The sequence below is a fragment of the Melanotaenia boesemani genome, chromosome 15 (genome assembly GCF_017639745.1).
Source record: "Melanotaenia boesemani isolate fMelBoe1 chromosome 15, fMelBoe1.pri, whole genome shotgun sequence".
NCBI lineage: Eukaryota > Metazoa > Chordata > Actinopteri > Atheriniformes > Melanotaeniidae > Melanotaenia > Melanotaenia boesemani.
This window is the reverse complement of record NC_055696.1, coordinates 4,451,408-4,472,195: the sequence shown is the minus strand read 5'-3', so window position 1 is coordinate 4,472,195 and position 20,788 is coordinate 4,451,408. Positions and strand designations below refer to the sequence as shown.

The 20,788-nt window shown below is 37.4% G+C and overlaps 1 protein-coding gene across 2 annotated transcripts in view; it reads left to right on the top strand.

Annotated features, from left to right (window-relative positions):
* Positions 1 to 8,025, top strand: part of gabra3 (gamma-aminobutyric acid type A receptor subunit alpha3) — a 101,278-nt gene extending 93,253 nt beyond the window's left edge. The window contains exons 10-11 of one of the 2 annotated variants that reach the window (XM_042009189.1): positions 3,289 to 3,327; positions 3,465 to 8,025. In XM_042009189.1, coding sequence (XP_041865123.1) covers positions 3,289 to 3,327; positions 3,465 to 3,785 — 360 coding nt within the window. In that variant the 3' untranslated portion in view covers positions 3,786 to 8,025. The remainder of the gene's footprint in view (positions 1 to 3,288; positions 3,328 to 3,464) is intronic. The other variant, XM_042009190.1, reaches the window with a different exon arrangement.
* The last annotated feature ends 12,763 nt before the right edge of the window (positions 8,026 to 20,788 follow it).

Below are 20,788 nucleotides of genomic sequence, written 5' to 3'. Positions count from 1 at the left end.
TTTCAAAGTAAAATATCAAACAAAAAGGTGAACATTTACCACACAAAATTTAGCTTTCAAAGGTCAAAAATGGTTTAGCATAAAGTTAAATACATGGTTAAATATGTTTTTAGTCCAAAACCCCTTTCATCTGTTCTTGGTTTGTGATGTGCTATATATATATATATATATATATATATATATATATGCTATGATAGCACATCACAAACCATAACACACAGTGGTAATAATACCCTTTAATAAACAATCATAACATACATATTTTATGTCTCATTGATTGTTTAATTGCTAATTATATAATCTTTGTTTGAATCTACCTGCTATTTGACATGTTTTCATATCTTCGCTGCAGCTTTTCTATAACTGAACTCCTGATGTAGAGATACCCTGAAGTTTAGCATTTGTTCTCACAGCTGTTTTTTTAACATGGATGTTCCTCTTAGACAGAATTTATTCTCCCTTAATTGGAAAGCTTTACGATACTGTTTGGCTGTTGATCATTGATCTTTTTTTAATGTAATCCAAATTTAATTTGAACAATTTTGAAATGAACCAGGCTTTGTCTGTCTGTCAATCAGATGCCAGTCGTGCATGCTGCAGCTCGGCTCTTAACCGGCACCAAAAAACTGGAGCACATTACACCGGTTCTATAGAATTTGCACTGGTTACCTATTTCGTTCTATATTGATTTTAAAATTCTTTTATTTGTTTTTAAATGTCATCATAGTCTCACCCTACAGTATCTGTCCAACCTGCTCCAGCCCTACACTCCTGCACGCTCTCTCAGGTCAGCAGATCACTCCTTGCTAATTGTCACTAAATCTAGGATGAAATCCAGAGAGGATCGCTCCTTTTCAGTTGTTGGCCCCAGACTCTGGAATACACTGCCCCTGCATCTTAGAAAGGCCGAGTCACTCTCCTTTTAAATCCTCTCTTTAGACATACCTTTTTTCATTGGCTTTTACCACAACTTGAGTGGCAAACCTTTTCAATGTTTTTAAATGTTTTTATTTTTTCATTTATTCTTTGTTATTGTTTTATTGTGTGTTACTGCTGCTAGTCCATTTATTGTTTTTATGCTGTTTAGTATGTTATTTAAATCGTTTTTAAGTCCAGGGCTGTGTAAAGCACTTTGGTCAACTTTGTTGTTTTAAAGTGCTTAATAAATAAAGTTGGATTGGATCTGTGACTGACACACATCTGGCAGCACGTGAACTCAATACAAGCGTGAGCGTGTGGCGGGAACATCGGAGTGGGTGCTGGTCCACGCCGGGTTGTTATCTGGTGGGGCCTGGTCCTCCTGAGCAGTGTAGGCCCTCTGCTATGGGGGGGGGGAGTGAAGCTGCTGCTAGACTGTTTGGGCCCTGGGCCCTTTGCTCTGACCGCCCTGGATGTCCTGTGCCTGGTGGGGTCGGCGACTGCTGATCTTGGCCTGCCGGGTCCTGGGCTCTGTAACCGCGAGGGGCTCAGGCTGGGGCTCTCCTCTGCCACCTTCTGGGTGGGTCCGGGGCGGTCTTTGTGGTGGGGTGGCTTAGGTTCGTGCTCAAGGATTTCTGCTGATGGCCTGGGTCTCTGCTGGGCAGTCCTAGTCGGCCTCTAGCCTCTGTAGAGTCGTGGTCACATTTACAGGATCACACTCATCTCATCCTCTGCATGGTGACACAGTCATTGAGTTGTCTAGTGGGTTTATTCACTAAGAGATACTTTGGTTTCTTTTTTTCTGAGTGAGTATCTGTTACTTTGGTTGTTGTGATGCATTTGTGATATGTTTTTTGATTTGCTTGTTATTTAGGAACTCTTGATTAATGTCTTTTTTTTGTAAAAGCTGTAAGAAGTGTACAAGTACAAGTGCAGCAGTTTGGATTGAAGGGTCATTGTCTTCTATCAGTTTTTGTCTCCTCGTTCTTCTTTCTGCTTTCCTTTTTGCTTCTTTTTGCTGTCTTCCTCCTTTTTCTGTCCCCTCCGGTCAGGTCCAGCAAGATTACATAGATTCCATAATTCAAGTATATAAATAACAATAATAAATTAATCAGATTATCAAGAGGAGCCTTATACCCATAAACCTTCCCTTGGTAAAACAAATCTGTTTGGCACAACACAGCAACCAGACTGTTATCCTGTTTGCTACAATGCTGGACAGAACAAGTTAAAAAAAAATAAATAAGAAAAAACAAGCGTGAGTACCACCAGAGGAATATTGCAGGAGATTTTGAGACATTTGGGGGGGAAACTACCCACATGTTTAGCTGTGTTGCTCAATCTGTACATGCATGATTGTTGCAAGTTATACCTTGTTGTAAAGGTGACTCATCAGGATTTCCAGTGATGTTTAATAAAACACCAAAGGTTTAGTCCAGTTTAGTTCCTCCAGTATGCCTCCACCCTCCTCAGCACCCTCTCCTCAAGGTGACATTCAAGGCATTGAGACTTACCTCAAAATACTTGAAGGATTTTTTTTAAGTTGCAAGGAGACAGTAGACAGGGAGGCTGAAATTAAACAAATGAGATGAGTCTTCTGTTACATGACATGCCCTGTTTTAGTTCCGCTGCAGAGTTTAAAGTGGCCACAGTGGGGATAAATGGTGCGAAGGAAATTACCAGAGTGCAAACTCACACACTGAGTGACACCCAGGAAACTAAAAGTCTGCTCGGTAATCAATCTCAGTGCCCTACTTGCTCCCCCACATCCACCATGTGAGGCACTTTGCGCTCCGATAGGCTGACAGGACCTTTAAAAGATGCAAGTTTGGGTATATGAGAGTACATAATTAGCAAATAACCAATCTGTGATTTTAAAATGAAAGACAGAAAAATCATGACAGCAGACTCTCCAGCTTGCTTTATCACATGCAGCCTTTTTTGTTGTGTTTGTTTTATCATAAGCTGATTGCCTGAAGAGGCCTGGCTGCTCTCATTGATACAGTTTGTCAGACATGTTTTCAGGCACTGTTTTTTGCTTTGTTTCTAATCCTGCTCTGAGCTGTTACTGCTACTGTGAGCAGTAACAGACGCCAGTCCAGCCTGGTTCTGCAACGATGCCAAATAGAGCTGTTCTCATTTCTACGTTCTTAATTTGACCAACCTGATCATTTTTGTCATGATATTTTTTTTATCATGATATTTTCTTTCGGCAATCCAGATTTGACTGATGTAGTTTTGATTTGACAATTTTTAAGAGTGTAAATTGTTTAGAAGTTCTTTCAGCTAGATACTGATGAATAGACTATGTAATTTGGGTAATTTTAATATAATTGGTAAACTTTTTTTCTTTTCTACTTTTCTTTTCAGGAACCGTTTCAGGCTAACATGGCCAGGATTAAAGATATGGTTAGGCTTTTGTTTTGTTCTTGTGTGTGTCGTGTCTCGTGGTGTTGCTTCTATTTCCTCTTTATGAGTTCAAATGGAAGTATTGTTTAGTCTAGCGCTTCGCTACTGACAACATTTAATCACTTCTTCCTTTTCAGAGAAGAGAATCTGCCACTTTGTCCAAAAAGTCGAACAACACCTTCAACATAGTCGGCACCACCTACGCCATGAACGTGGCTAAAGACCAAGGTTTGACGACCATTTCCAAGAGCGCCACTGGAGCACCGGCTAAACACTCCTTTCTGCATAAATTAGATGACCCCTACACAGAGGCCAAGAAATCCTACAACCGCGTCAGCAAAGTGGACAAGATATCACGCATCATTTTCCCAGTTCTCTTCTTCATCTTCAACTTAGGCTACTGGGCAACATACGTCAACAGAAAGCCCGCCATCATGAAGGCAAACAACCTAAACTGAATCTAACCAAATTATCCGGTTTGCTTTGGAGGGTAGGAAGGTTTGTAGAAGGCCGAGTCCATTACATCATAATGTGTGTGTATGTGTGTGCGCGCATGTTTTGTGTGTGTCTTTTCTCAGCGTTTGATATTTTGCACGTCTGTGTAGATGGAAGGCAAAGTTCAACGTGCATTAGATTCACATGTAGTAGTGGACCTTGGAGGAAGCATATTCTCCCATCAGTCTGTGTTTGTGTAGCGTTTCTTTTCTCCCCCTCCACACTTAGCTCTGGCCCTGTTCCCCCTTTTTGTAAGTAACCGAGTGTTCCTTCTGCTGTATCTTGATTGCTTGCCGTTTTGTGGAGTAGTCAAACTGTGCTTTCACCATGTTTTGACATGTTTGGGTTTTTGGAGCACGCATGCATTTTTAAGTTTTCCATTGTAGCTCATTACTAGTGATAAGGCGCCGACACATCCATGGAGTTGACAACATGTGTGCACACACGCACACAGACACACTGATGCTTCAGACAACCTGAGCAGAGCCGTTCACTGGTTGTTTTACTGTGCTGTGTTAGTTGGGGGGAGCCTGGATAAATTTACAGGAAAATCATTAATAATTGTCAGTGTCTGGCCTTTAGCTCAGGCTGACTCTCAGCAGTCCCCATGCAGTCTCACTGGGCTGCCGGTCCATTTTCTAGTCCACTGATTTCTATTGTTTTAACTGGCTGAGTATGTTCAGTGACAGATAAGCTATGTGCCTTGGTAAATACACTCATCATAAAGATAAAAGCTTGGACATTACTGTACACTTTTGCACAACGGCCTGTGTCTATGTTACATGTAAACATTTACTGGTATCTATAGGCTCTGTACAGGCAAAAGTGTAAAACTGCCCATCACAATTTAATGTTAACAGACCTCTGCCTGTGAGATGAAGCAAAGAGGTTAAAGGATCCAGTCTAAGCCCAAAACAATTATCATGTGCATTTATGTTTTGACTCACGAGGCGGTGTCTTCATGAGCTAAGCAGTCATAACAAACTACCACCATTACCTCAGACTTAAGTCAAATTCTGAATTGATGTTTAGTGTATAATTTTTTGGATATGTAAATTGCAGTAATTTTTTATCTAATTAAATCACACAGGACCCTCTTTTATTTTGTATTTTGTGAGCAGGCATCCAGAAGCCTTTGTTTCTGTTTTTTTGTTTGTTTGTTTTTTGTTTTTTGTGTTTTTTTTCATTTGCTGTAGCCGTTTCATAAACGTCCTGCTTTTCTGCATAATTAAGACATAGATCCAAGCTGTTCTTTTACACTTTGTTGCGTAAAGTGTATTAGTGTTGATTTGATTGTCTATTGGTTTTGTGTTTTGTAGTAGAAAACAAAGCCAGTATGTTGAAGTCAAACATTATATATAAACAATTTTCAGAGACACTGTTGCTACTGGAGATTAGCAAATCAGTACCAAAACTGCCCAGTTTCTCAATAATTAAATTAATTGCCTGGACACATAATATTCAAGCCTATTCCTTTAACAAGTGATAAGAGTCAAACCAGATGTATCTCCACTGCAACCAGTGTCTTCAACTTCAGTTTGTAATTGTCAAATGGCATCTGTATACATGTGTAACAATCTGTATCTATCTCTTGAGTTTGGTACATGTTTATAAAGATGTTTAGCTATTTCTGCTGCTTATTTTCCAGATGCACTCTGGACATTTTTTGATTATTTTGACTATAGACTCTAATGACTCTTATGCTGTACCTGAGAACCAAACATGTAGTTAATCTTGTCAAACTGTAAGTTAAGCCTAGAAAAATTAGTTCATTGTGTTGTGGCCTCTAAAGATTTGTTAATTTCATGTACAGTGTATCAGTCATAGGTTTATGCATGACAATCTGTACACATGTATGTCTGCTCTCTGCAACCTTCAATGATGGTGTTTTGTCATAGAAAAATAGGGCTTAGTGTCAGTGTTTCTGCAGTTTATCCAGGTCACTTATCACTTTTCTGCCATAACTCCCAGGATAAACACAATTCCAGTTGTTTCTTAATACGAATGCTTGTATTTTACAGCATGATCAGAGTTCTGGAAGTGTTTTCCCTCATTTGCAAGGAAACAGATGACAGGTTTTTATTTATAAAATCTTAAATCTTAAGAATCTTAAATATCTAGTTATTTTATGCATTTCATAATGATTAATTGTTGTAATTGGTAGACATGTTGGGAGGATCAGTGTAACTCAACTTCTGCACTTATTTTAATGACACATTTGGAACATGCATTACTAATGTGAGGAATTAAGATTACAAAAACATTAAAAAATACTTTATTAATCCCAAAGAGAAACTGCAATAATCCCAAAGGGAAATTGAGATTATCAAAAATATCTAAAAATGAACCAGATCCCTGTTTAATAAGCTACAATAAAAACTTCCTCACATCCCTGAATAGATGCCATGGTGCTGACAATTTAAAGCTTTTGAATCCAACACATTCACTGAATCAATTCTCTGTTCTTGCAACCTCTCCCTTTTTACAGACTATAATTTGTCTCAAATAAACTGATTCATCATGCATCTGCTGATGGTTTCTAAAGCCTGCTGGCTGCATCTAATTCAGGATCTGATGACACACCGCTCTAATGTTTATGTATGATTCTTCTGAGTAATGAGATAGATGTACTGTAGGTAGATAGCTTTAAGCAACAGCTGCCTAGTCGTTAAAAGGCATTTGTAAAATAACTTGCCTCAAAAATACAGTATTCATCTAGTGGATAACACAACCAGTTTTAATAATGCACATCACTACACAGGTCCAGGCCATATCAAAATCTGGTGAAATGTATATGTAGACATTAGTGATTGGAGGTAAAGCTCTTTTCAAAGATTCTGCACTTTTAGATAAGTTTATTACTTTTTGTGTCACTGTAAAAATCACCAGCCTGGATGTATGTCATAAATGGACCAAATTGTTCAAATCGTTGCTATTTATTTCCACTTAGTTCAGTATGGGATTACGTTTATATATGTCAGTGAATAACCAAAAAGAGAAAACACTTCCAAAACTGCACAGCCAGAACCTCTGCTGAACTACAACAGAATCGCCACCATCCAAACTTTCAGATCAGTAACTGAACTGCCACAGCATGCAAACATTTAATGGAGCAAAAATAGCAGGTGAGTTCATTTTACCACAAATAACTGATATAAGATGCATCTGTACACCATGCTTATTAGGGCACTTTGCATTTTGTTAGCCTAATAGCAAAATTTCCCTAAGTTATATTTTAAGGTTTTCTAGGCAATGATGCCCAGTGAATCAACAGTTGTAAGAGGCAGATATAACATTCTAGGCCAAATATAACTTAGGCAATAATGTGTGGTAAATCTGATTTTATTTTATTTGTATTTATTTATTTTAATTTATTTATTTGCATTGCTGAGGGGTTTTGATAAATAAAACTGTACTGTTGTCATTCAGGTTTGGTTATGATTGTTTTATTCATGAGGTCTTTTCCTCACAGGGCCAGAGTTAATGTCACTAAAACAAATAACATTTCATCCTATACACTGAGATACAGTATATTAAGAGTAAAATACTATATAAATATATTTATGCTATTTAGTAGAGCATTAAATATTCTATGTTTTATACAACATAACCTCTACAGCATTGATGCAAATCTCTTGATGAGTAGAAAGCCGTAGATTATTAGATCAACTGAACAATAATTAATGGCAACAATTCTAATTGCTCTGAAGGTGTTGACTAATTGTGAATTTGTAGATATTGTGAAATCAATCCAAATAGTTTTGTTGTGAATATTGATATGTCATGTCATTTATTTTTACATCTAATAGACACTGCTGTTTTACATCAAACTCTGTAACACTACGTGTTATGGTATTATAAACAACTACAGTAGAAATACAGTAATCTTCATCAAGCTACTTACAGGATCAGTATCTTGTGTGCACTTTTCTAACCTAACTGTGAATTAGCAGCTGTCTGCAAGCAGAGTTGTACACACTGTGTTCTCCGTCCAGCAATTCCACTGCATGTCCCTACGCATTGAGAGATCAAAGACTTCCTCCACAAAGACAGCTCCGGGAACTTTGTGGACTTTGTTTCTGTTGGGAAGTTACTCTTGATATGCTCAGTGACTGGACTCTGTATGTTGCACTCTCTTGTTCATGTGCTTACTGTATGAGATGTAGCAAATGGAAATGAGGATTAAAAGGATGATGTATTTTGTCTTTGAGTCATAAGACCCTTCTCTATCTTACTCAACTCTCAAAGTTACAGCAGAGATAAGCATAACTGAGATTTTATTCTCTCTTTTAAGAATAAAATTGTAATGTTGACAATAAAGTTGAAATGAAAGGAGAAAAGAGTTAAAATATAATTTCAAGAATAAAATTAATGTGTACAATCAAGAGATGTGGAATTGAGTTTGAGCAGTCCAACAATACCATCAACACAACATACTAACCTAAACCATTAATAGGCATATCAGAAAAATCCACATGCATTAGCACTTTGGAACCTTTTCAGCTGTAATGCCTGGGACTGAGATGCATAGTCTCAGCCACTTACATCTTCAGGACAATAAGATAAACCATCTGACTAGATCTTGTGACACAACATATTCTCTTTATATTGCATGAAAAAGAAACAATTAAAACCCTTGTTTCTGATTATTACCAACTGTTTCAGCTTTTAGAAATCACTTTCAGGCCATGTTTGTGTTTCTTCCTCTCTACAAGTGCTATGTTCAGCACTATCTTCTTAAAAGGAATAAACATACTGAACTCACTCAAATAATCAGTTAACAAGATGTATGATAATATTTTTCTGTTTGTATTATTCAGCTGACCATTTCTGACAGATAGACAACACAAACAAAACTAATAAAATAGCCAAGGCACAACATGAATCTTAAGATCTATACTATATTTTCATAAAATCTCTATTTACACTGGGTATCTCACACTTCTTTTTCACAGTTAACATTTAAATGCATTGCATGTTTACAAAAAGGCATTATCAAAGACAGCATTTAAGAAAAACTTTCACTTCACACTGTTGGTAGACAAGATACAAAGTTGGAATATTATACTTTGTCAGAGTGTAAAATGTTGTTGTTCAACAGTCTTGTGTGTAAAATGTTGTAAGGATGCACTAGCAAGCTTAGGGAAGAAGGTACAACAAAGCATCTCCAATGTTAAGTGAACCATCATGCAATTCGTGCATATACATTAGATTCCTTCCCTATCATATTTGTTGGAGAGTAGGTCACCACTCAGTATTTTGTACCTTCATGACTATTCAAAAAAAAAAAAATGGAGAAAAGAAAAGGGATGGACAAAACCTTTGGGAGAAAATTGTGAAAAGTTCAGGTTCTTAGGGCATCAACACAATGCCTAAACCTAAACTTTCTAAAATTCTGTGGAACAGACAAAAAGAGAAGGAATCAAAAGATGAAAACTAATTAAATCCATATAAAACTATGAACAAAACAGAGGAGATTTAATAAAAGAGTCATTTTTACAAACAGTCACGGTGTTATCCACAAACTTTGAAGGTTATTGCTGCTGTCTGGCTGCTATCCAGTCCCGACTGCCCTGCAGGTGCTTTCAGCTGCACAGGAACATTACTGTTAAAAACTAAAGAACCTCATTTCTCTGTGTACTGGGGAAAATGAGTTTTCTAAACCCCACCACCTCCATCCAACTAACCCCATGGACATGGAAGGTTGTTTTGTTCTTGTGCTTTCTATGATAAATGCAGTTATTAGAGGCTTAGTGCTCTTGCTATCTTTATTATGATACAGCAATTCTGTGTTTGCAAGTTTCATTACTGTTTCACTGATCTCTAAACGAAGATACTGACAAAGAATGTCTGATAATCTAATTGCGTACAAAATACAGTTCTGCACACATTTTACTGAGATAACTATTTTTCAAAGAAAAAACACCCATCCATCCATTATATATATCTACTTATGTCAATGCAGGATTGCAGGGGAACACACATAAATATATAAAAAAGTGAACTATTCTTTGAAAGATACTAATCAAAATGCATCACAAAATACCCAAAAGATGTTACAAACCTAGCCAAATCAATGTCAGTTTGAAAACAGTCCCAACACAATGCCTGAATAAAATCTCTACAAATAAGAAAACACATTTAAGGAGCAATGAGTGGTCACAGGATATATATTTTAATTTACAAACAAACCTCAGTTATACAAGTCATTCATGCATGAGAAAATAATGAAGTCAAGTACAATCTGTTGATCTTTGTGGTTACAGTTAGTATAGTACCATGTTCAACATGAGAAAATGCTTTTTGTTAGCACATTTTTTCCCTCTGGATACATTTATCAAATGTACTGGCACACCATGCAGTTTCACCCCAAAATCCACTGCAAGCTTTTAAATATTTCAACTTACCAGAAGTAAAGTCCAGAGGGAAACCAAACCAGAGGGTGGAGCTTCATACATCTTCTGCAGACTAAACTTTTAGTTGAGTCACATGCAGAACACATGTGGAAATGAGATGTAACACTAAAGGTTCAAGCAGCGCTAACGTGTTTCTCTGGCATAAAGTAAATGCTGTAAAAGAAATTCTGTTTAACTGATGATGTGCTGAAGGAGGGCTTTGATGTCTGATCTCCACTGACTAAAGAAAGATGTGAAGGAACCTGTCCAATAAATTCCTTTTTATTAACCTTTCTTAATTGCCAATTAAAATATGTCCACTTTTCTGTTATGGAGAATGTTTTCATGGGGACAACTGATCATCTTTTTTAATCCGTGATAAAAGTCATTGTGTAAAAGTCATGCTTAGTCACACACAGCTCCATGACAAACATCACAAAGAAAACTAAAGCTCATAGTCCAGCTCACAGAAAACCCTACAGTCCACACATGGAATAGGTTTATGTGACTTCAAAACACACATGGCTGATGTGCTCCATGTAAGCCCTGGCCTCATCACTGCATACAACCAAACTAAGCATCACGCTGAAATATAGAGTGACAATTATGAATTGCATTAAAATAGCAGATGCCAGATTATATAGAATCTACTTAGAAAGGGATAACGCCAACTGCCTTATGATCACTGCCAAGTAAAGCTCCTCCAAAAAGTACAGAGGGTAATTCTGAAAGCCGGGATGTAAAACTGAAACCCTGACAAGTCAGTTGATATGCAGCAGCATGCAAACACATGCTAATGATTGCATGCAATGAGCAATCAGTGACTAAACCATGCTGACATTCTACTATACTTATGCTGCAAAATGGCCAAAAACCCAAAGTGGAAGTGAGTTTTAGTTTAGATAAGTGCAGCTGTTGAGAGCAGCAATAATATAAATTTTTAAGTACTTAAATTATGATAGAACAAACGCAGAAGGTGGATGTGGTATTAACTTATTCATTTAAAATGAGGTATTTTTGTCATGCTGAAGTAACTATGGAATTTGTGGGGAAAGCATAAACGTGGCAGCTAATCTCAAACAGCCTTTGGTCTTGAAACATTAAAGTTAGTGAAAGAATTATGGGGAAAACTTTCATCAGCAAAGATAAAACGTTAAAAATAATTCTTGAAAGTGCAGAGAAACATGGGAATAGTTATTCTTCTGGTTTCTTTTATCAGCTTGCAACAGAAAATCTTTTTGTTTTTGTCCCAACCTGAGATGTTCTCATTCATAGTTGTAAAAAACAGGTGCAGTGTAGAGATATAGAAAGGATATCAGAATGAAATCCAATGCATGTTTGCACAATGTCACCGATGACTGAACCACCCAGGATGAGAGCCACTGGTCTGAGAAAAAAAAGAAACAAAAACATACAAGCCACAGTTAATCACTCCATATTTAGAGATAAGCAACAACTCAAACACTGTTGTGATTGTTCCGAGTCGAACCACAGCTCTGCCAAATGTGACTGCCATTCATCAGGTACTAAGGATAGCCAGCACTTCAAACTTCCTCTGCTGGTCTGGTGGGGGATAACCCAATGGGTTCTCCCTCTCCATCATAACAACCAGCAGATAAAGTTAGCGCTCATGCCGTCATGACTAAAGTAAGGTACAGCAACATTACCATCAGAAAAGTTGTACCCAATCTACAGCCAACTTCCCAATCCCTGTCCCTTCATTACCAAGATCCCAGGGATACTTAAAGATTCAGTGTGTGAGAATTACTGACAAGCACAGTTGTAAATGGATGTGGCTGTCAGTTGCCAAAACTCTTCCAGACAAACATGTTTTTTTTTTTTCTTTTTTTTTTTTTTTAACCCTGTCCTGTCCAGCATCCTAACATACAGAACGGTGGTCTGTGTGCCATATTTTGCTTGACAGATTTGCTCTACCAAGGGAGACATGTTATATACATGGCTGCCCTTGATATTTTTATTATTTCTATTGTAATCTTATTTTCTTTAGTCTTTATATGTCAGTGCCGAACCTAAGAGGGAGATAGAGGAAGAGAGAAAAAAAAAAAAAAAAAGGGAGAAAAGGACAGGATTAAAATGTGGAAATAACAGTTGTCTAGGCTGCCTAGAACATATCACAAAAAAACAATATAAACTACCACATTACTACATGATACCAAAAGAAAAATAGGATGATGATGATATGAAAAATTACAATCGTCATCAAACGTACCTGCAGATAAACGTACCAACACACAAACATCAGCTACATCTAGTGAGAAGCGGATGGAGAGACGAGCTGTTTTCATTCGCGTGTGGATCCAGTGGACTCAGTAGCAGTAATGACGCTACAGGTAACAACTTCAAAACTGTGTACATGTATACTGTCTTTTACTTCGTGTCTTTCAAAGGCAAAGATGATCTAGCACCTTTCAAACAAAACCAGTACCACAGTTTTAACGCTCAGAGGTTCTCACTTCATACACAGACATGTTTGTCCATGCAGAGACACCTTAGTAAAAATGGTGGCTCAAATATGATAGCTTCCATAGCAGCTTGGGGGTGGCAGTGGCTCAGGTGGTAGAGTACGTAGAGCATTTTTGGTAGTTCAAATCCTGCAATTTTTTGTTGTGTCCTTGGGCAAGACACTTCACCCCTCTTGCCTCCAGCATCAGCATCATTGCTGTATGAATATTTGGTGGTGGCCGGAGAGGCGGTTGACCCAAGCTAGCTGCTGTGTTTCCATCAGTCTGCCCTGGGGCAGCTGTGGCTACACAGGTAGCTTACCATCGCAAAGTATGAATGTACTGTGAATGAATAATGGATTCAATGTAAGCGTCTTGAAAAGTGCAATAAAATCTAATTCTTAATTATTTGCTTCCATGTATGTGGGCACACGGCATGTAGATATAAATGGCTCATTCTGAGAGAATAAAAACATAATAGTAATTTTAGTTTATTGAAACATAGCTTTTAAAGATATATTACATTTTTCTGACATTGACCTTTGATTTTGTTACAAACTACACCTTCAAACTTGTCAAAATGATACACACCCTTCTCCTTCCATGAAGGGAGAAGGTTATCTTCTACCGGAAGTGAACCATGGCACTTGGATGCAAACAACCTAAGTGATCTCCCAGTGCCCATCAATAATCTGTGTCAGAGAAATTGCACCAAAATTTTTATTTCTTAGGTTTGAGGTCTGACCACATCAGTGACTCAAAACATATGTTTAGAGGGTGGCTAAGCCCTTCTTTTGCTCAGTAACTTGTTTTCAACATGATGCTGTGCAACACTGACTTGGGAAGATGCATGCGCCAACCTTCAGCAGCTCTACAGAACATCAACAAGTCACATGACTTTAAAGCCTTGTGGGGATATAACAGCTGGAGTCAGGACATGTCAGGCGCTGCTCTTGCTCTCTTCTGGTTGCTCCTCCTCAGTGACAACACAACTCTGCTTTGATTGGATAAAGGTTTTACTAAAACAGTGTATAATATGTTTGTTCTTAGATCTTCATGCAATTTCTACTCTACTTACCTCTCTTAAGGGGATTATAATTTATTTGAGCTCCCTTCTATTACTTAAATCTCCAGTAACAGTGGCACCACTCACCAAATTTTTCACATTCACTGAAGTCACATCTGAACATGCCTGTTGGTGCAAATGGCAGAGTTTGTATTAACTACTGGAATATTAGTTCATTTCTGGATCACATAAATTAAATTTATTTACTGGAGACAATTTGTTCATCAAAACAGATACTGTTTTGTTATCAAATAAACATTTTTTTTTTTATTTGCAAAACCTTTTTTGTCAAGCATAATAAAAAGCCAAAAACAAAATCTCTACTATATAATCTATTGCATGTTCTATGCAAAAATAAAGAGTTGAAACACATAGCACACATACTGAACAGTTTGCTTACTTAGCTTGTAGGGCTCAACCAGTTTGTCTCTATCCCTCAGTAGAGGATCAAGTCACAGACTAAAACATTTAGCTTGAAATCAGAATTGAAAACTGACACGTTATAGATACACCATGATGAAGGACACATCCCAGGACAAGTTATCTAAAGGTAAGCTAGCTGAGTAGTTACTGTAAAGAGGAGGAAGAGACCATATTGTACTTCAAGTAACTCAGATAGTTACCTAACAGTTAGCTATCTAACTATAAACTAGCCAAACAATAAGATATTGATGTTGAAACTGGACTTATGTCTGGGAGGATGTTGCTACTTGACAGGAAATAGTGTGTTTTCTGTTGTTCTGTGGACTTAAAAAGTGAAGGAAAGCACAGGTGTCACTAGTGGCTCTAAAGGGGGTAAAATCATGATTTGTGTTAATTGGATTTGTGTTTGTTCATTCAAATTTACGCCTAGATAATGTGTCTCAGTTAAGGATCCCCATGTTTCGAAGGTGTGTCCTTAGATGGTATTTATTATTTCTGAAATTAGATGACCTAGCCTTCTGAGAACTTCCTAATTGCATCTGCAGCATCTATTCTGTCACAAAGCAAGTGTATTAAGTAACTTGTAGTTCAAATTACCTTTTTCTTTTTTCCAGCTTACCTGGAATAATTTCAAATGTGACTAACCTGTTCATTATACTTTACCTCTGTATGTCAAAGATCACCAAATTGCACTTTCTGTTATTAAGTCCCTTTACTGCTGCAAGCCCATTTAAAAGTTGTTGCATTCAATGACTAAAACTACTTCTGAATTCTGATAAAACTGAGCTTGTTTCTCCCCAGAACCTGGAAATCTCCTCATCTGTGCTACGAATGCAACAAGTGGAGTAAATGCTCTGGATTTAACCTTTGGCTTGAGTCAGGGTTTTTAAATATTTCCATCCACCCAGCTTGAAAGCCAGTCTGCAAAAATATTCATCTGCCACCCACATTTAACTTTAACTTTGACATTTATGAATGTGCAATTCCGCTTAATACACATCCTCATCATTGTAAGCTGCATGCTAAGTTTGCATGGCCCTCCCCAACTGTAAGGCTTGATAAATATTGATACCCCTACATGTCTTTTAACCATGTGTTTGTCAATTAGAGACACTTTTAACATATAATAAAATATATAAAATTAAAAAAAAACTTAACAGATTTTGGCCAAAATCCATAACAGCAGTAACGTGTGCTGTAAGAAGCATACAGGGAAAAAGCACAAATCTTGTAATAATGAAGAAATGTTTAAGCCAAGAGGCAGAGTTGCTTTAGATATGCATGTGGGGGTGTGAATTAGACACTGCAAGTATAGCATCAATGTAGGCTGACATTTAATGAGTCATCTTTCTCTACCTTTTGACTTTTAAAAGCTTGACCTTTGATGACAAAGATGTCTGAAAGACATCTTTAAAGCAGTGTTATATTTATTAGTGGAGATGACAAGAGTAAGTGTAAGTGCACTGTCTTGCCAAATTGAAGCCTTTGGGACAGTTTGTTCTCTGCATTATCTGCATTCACTACAGAGAAATCAAGGTCAGATCAGCATCAACTACTCAAGTGATTTATTTCACTGATTGTTTCAATCCAATTTCTACATTGTCCTCCTCAAGAATGTCCCTGTTAGGTGCAGTGTCCACTGTTACCTTAAGACTTATCACGACTATATAATTCTTTTAGCCACTTTTCATTTGGGTTAGTGAAAGTAAACCACAATTTATCCAGAGAGAGAAAATGAGCTTGCAGGTCTCCACAAAGTGCTGTCAACATCCCCACTAATATGAGTGATGACACCAGACTACCCAGCCTTTGTTTACTGTGATTTCTTTTCCTCTGCTTTAATGATTCTGTGCAATATTTTTCTTGTCTACAGAACCTCGGCTCAGCTCTACAGTTTTCACTGAGAAGATGATACCAGTGGCCCCTTTGTGCTTGCTGCTTTACAGTGATTAGTTCAGGTGCTATAACCCTGCAGGCACAAACTTTGCCTGAAGGGTTTGTCAGGTCAGGTTTTGTTGTTAATTAGCCTGCTTGTTTTGCGTACAAGTGAAAATGATACTTGCATTGCCTCCTTTTATGTCTAGCTTTTGCTTTGTTGCATTCACAATAAATTATTTGTATTTACAGAAAAAGCTGTGAAAAACAAATTAAATATACTTTGAGGAATTCTTCAGAAGTCTGTCAATTAAGAAGCAAATACAACACCAATTTAAAAAGTCTGCATATTATACAAAATGTAAATAAAAATTGAATATAATTTGCAACTCTTGTCAACTAATAGATTAATTACAAAAAACAAAAAAATTTAAATGCTGAAAATAAAACAAACTTTTCATGAAAAAATATAAGTTCATACTGAATTTAATGTCAGCAACACATTTTTAAAAAGCTGGGACAAAACCATGTTAATCAATGTGTAGTATCCCTCCTTTAGTCTGTGCATGTCTGATAACTGAAGAGACCTGTTTCTAGACCTTTGAGAGAGATAAAAGTGGATGAACATCCTCCAAATGTGGCAATTCCATACATTGTGTCAGCAGCTGTAATGTCAATCTTGACTAAATCTTACAAGAGTTAATATAAATTTTCAAGAATGGGGCCAAAGGGTGGCCTGAAGGCCCCAAGAATCAAAAATCAAATTCCAACAAAAATATTCAGTGTAAACTGACCTTTACCTGTGTAAACCTCAGATGCCCAAGTGCAAGTGCAAGCAGGAATTTTCCTCTCTGAGTTGTTCTGCATCAACACTACCCTGTTCTTCCTCATAATGCTGTATTCATACATCATCTCACCAACTGTCTACATGGGAAATAATTCTTGTTTGTCCGAAATGAATGAAGCCACTACATGTGATGTTTGTGGAAAGATAAACGGCAAATAATGCTGAAGAAAAACTGATAAAACTGCTGAGTTGACTCAAACCAAGCTTTTCTTCACTCATAATGAAGTTTAAGTGTGCAGCAGTGATGTAGTTTGAATAAGTAAACACTGGTTAATTTTATATTTTTTTTCTAGAACTAATTTTACAGACTCTGTTGGGCCAGAATAAATTACATGTAACCTTGAAATTGCACAGATCCCATCAAATGTGTGTTACTAAAAGTAATAAAACACAATGTTGAATATCTTTAACAACCTACAAATCTGAAGGAGCAGATTTTAATTTTCCTGTTTATTTTCCATATTAATAGAACATATTTTTCCATAAGCAGCATTTCTAAATGGCCTTTTGAACACTTGAACATGTTCAATAATTTATCATTTAAATCTAATTTATAATTTAAATCTAACACAAAGTGGCTGTAACTTGATAAATAATTCTCCCATGGCTGTAATGCTTGGGATTTCTCCATTCATCCTGAATTACTACACTAAAAGCAATCTGGGATGTCCCATTTCATTTAGTCCATGCATTAAATGAGCTAGGCTGCTGTGTTGCATGTCGATGTCATGTCTTATTTCCAACTTTTCAAAAAGGAAACTAAGCAAAAATGAAGGGTTACACTTCTAAAAAAAATGTTATGTAAGCAACCATATTCTGAAATTGTCCTTTATTAGTAGCTTCTCTCTTAAATGTGATAGTTTGTCATTTTTCTGCCTGGGAAGAAACTGCATCATAATCTCTGATTATCTCTCAAGCATACAAGAGCAGACTGAGTGGTCTAAACATTACGATGAGGCTGTTGGTCTCTCTTTACATGTTCACTCTTCTCTCTGCTGCTGTCGGGATTAGAGAACATGGATGACTAACAAATAGGTTTGGAAATAAATGTGTTATGATCTGAAGAAAACTTGACTTGGGGGAAAGTTGACTTGCATGTTTTCTTGTCTTCAGTGAGGTGGAGACAGTTTATGCAGAAAGATGTTGCCTCAAGCTAAACCATTATGTCACAGCTCCGGAAAGCTTAACCAATAGGTTTTCTGAAATATGGGGTAAACATAACAAGACTGGGTACAAGTGAAAACTCTACAGTTATTTAACATTTTTCAGCTAATGTATTCAGTTTTGTGTAACCAAATCTGGAAGTGATGGGAAAAAAGGCCACATACACTCAGCTCTGCCCTGTCTCCAGGTGTTTCATTTTAACTCCCTCCTGTGATTTTGAGCTTGGGTTATGTCATCGATTGCAAGTTCAAATTGACTGTTAACATTGTTTCTGTAGCTGTTAGCACACTTGACACTTGTGAAACAGAAGATTAGCTGTGGAGTGGAAAGCTGAGGCCCAGAAGTCAGTATGGGGTATCCTCATGAAGGGAGCAACTGAGAGCAGCACTTGTCATTTGGAAAATAACCCAGTATGAGCAACTGAAACAGGCAGCAGAGACATTATCTGATGGTGCTCAGAAAAAACTGAATGCAGCATATTGAAAGTAGTAAGAAAATTGACTCCTCCTGAATTATAATACATAACGAGTACTTGTGATGGCTCTTAGAATGGCTGGGGGATTAGGTTGCAATGAGATGTGTATGACTCAGAAATAAAGCAATCTTCTGTCCTTGCACAGGAAACACATGTTGTTCTTTTCTGGTCACCATGTGGGCTTTGGTGCTGTCAGCTCTGTTTGACGCTCCTCTAGCACAGATTATAATGTGGTCCAGTAAGTTTTGATGGTCCCAACCTCTTCAGTTTGGATTCTTATTGTCTGTGGGCCTAAAGTCACCCTGCATCACATCTCCCGAGATGATATCCTGACACACTTACCATTCAGCTCTTCCTTTCGTAAAGCTTCATACCTCCCTCAGGAGATGCATGGATGAGCAAGCTTATTCTCCTTGTGGGGTGTTCCCCATGCATGACTGATGTTTAGATTAATATCCTTGACTGATTCCTGCTCTGCAGTCAGGAGAGGAGCAGGCCTATCAGCGCACAGCAGCCCCTTAAGGAGTTCATTGATTTTCACACTGTTCTGACTAACATAAACTCAAACCCTCAAAATACTTTATTTGGTGTCCATGTAGATGCCATCACCTCAGGCCCAGCTGTGGTTAGAAAGCAGTACTTTTTGTTGTTGCCGTTTGTATGTTAGGAGAATTGAGTCTGCTGTGAAATACAAGCAAATGCTTATTTTATATTATTTTGTATTTCTAAGCCAGAATGTATCATCTTCCACACAGTAAATCAGGATGCTGGATATTTTGGTCTTTTGTATTAGCTATGCTAAATTATGCAAAAACAAAAAGCTGTTTTCATACTTTTATACTGGTGCATATTAAAAAGCCATTGAGTAATAACTATAAAATCAGCTGGTCTGCGTTTAAGATGGTCAGATTTTCAGTGAAGTGCAGCTTTTTCACACATCTCCAGAGCTCCTTGTGTGCAATGAATTCTGAAATCCACATCGGAAGGGAAAATGGTAACATCGCCCCCTAGTGACACAAACAACACTTAGAAATGGCTTCTTCTTTTGAAAGAGCAATTGAAAAAGAAATGGGTTGTAGTGTGAATTATATTCCAAATAAAAAAAAAATTGGTTAAGAAAGTTGATTCCATCTTAAATCCAGACATAAGTCTCCAGTGCAGAGAGGAGGAAGTTAAAGCCATTACCACTGGCAAGTGTGATTCTGTGCATCTCTGTTTTTGTGTGAGTTTGTGTCCAACATAATCCACCTCATATTTGCACATGGGAGTGGATTCAGGTTAGACAACACATGGCTCACAATTTTTTGCTCCACGAAGAGCTGGACAACAAAAAACTGATTTAAATTCTAGTTAGAGCTGGAGCTCAAAAATTAAATGCAGCTCTGTGTGGGCTTTAACAATTTGATTTTATTGTGGGTATAAAATTTATTAATAATCACTAATTAAAGCAAAATAATGGCATAACACCAATATTTAATATTAAAGACTAAAAGAATAAAAGATCTTATGTTTAACACCTGGTTAATCCAGTGCATGTGCTGAAATTGAAGGATTTTTGTTGGAAAGAACTATTCTCAGTAGAGGGTGGTCTTTTACTTTCTCTGTTCCCTGACATATAATACGGCATTGAATCAGTAAAAACAAACATAAAATGCTTCTAACACTTGGAAACCTTCATGTAATGTCAGAGTTGTGCTGCTGTTTCTACACCTCCAGCTATTCTCTCTCACTCCCTCAGTGTCCAGTTAAGGCCTCTCTCAAACAGGTCGAAAGGGTCTTGGTTTCCCTAAGTTTCTCCTGTCAGGCTTTGTGTTTCTCTTGCCTGGAGAGCAGCTCACTCTTTGTCCCTCAGGATCACATGCTAGGAAGCCAGTTGATCCTTAACCCTCTTTCTGCTCCTCTCCACAACCCAAAGTGAGACCTGGACTTGTAAACTGAGTAATTTCCCTTATGGGACTGAGAGAACATATTGTTTAACCCTTTTGTTTTCATGTTGAAAATGGATTCTAGTTTATTTTTCCAAGCAGAGAAACGAGCAAGTGATGAGAAAAAGTCTGCTGAATGACCTTATCAAATGTCAGCAGATTCTGTACTTCCTTGCAGAAGGCCTGATTCACCTCAGAAAATGGTGCATGGTCTTCCATACTCATGTGCACTGCATACAGCTTTGATGCCCCTTTTCTGGTCGTAAAAAAAAGCTAATTTGTCACATCCTAAAAACCAGGTTTGTGACATATTTGTCCATCTTTCTCAAAAGCA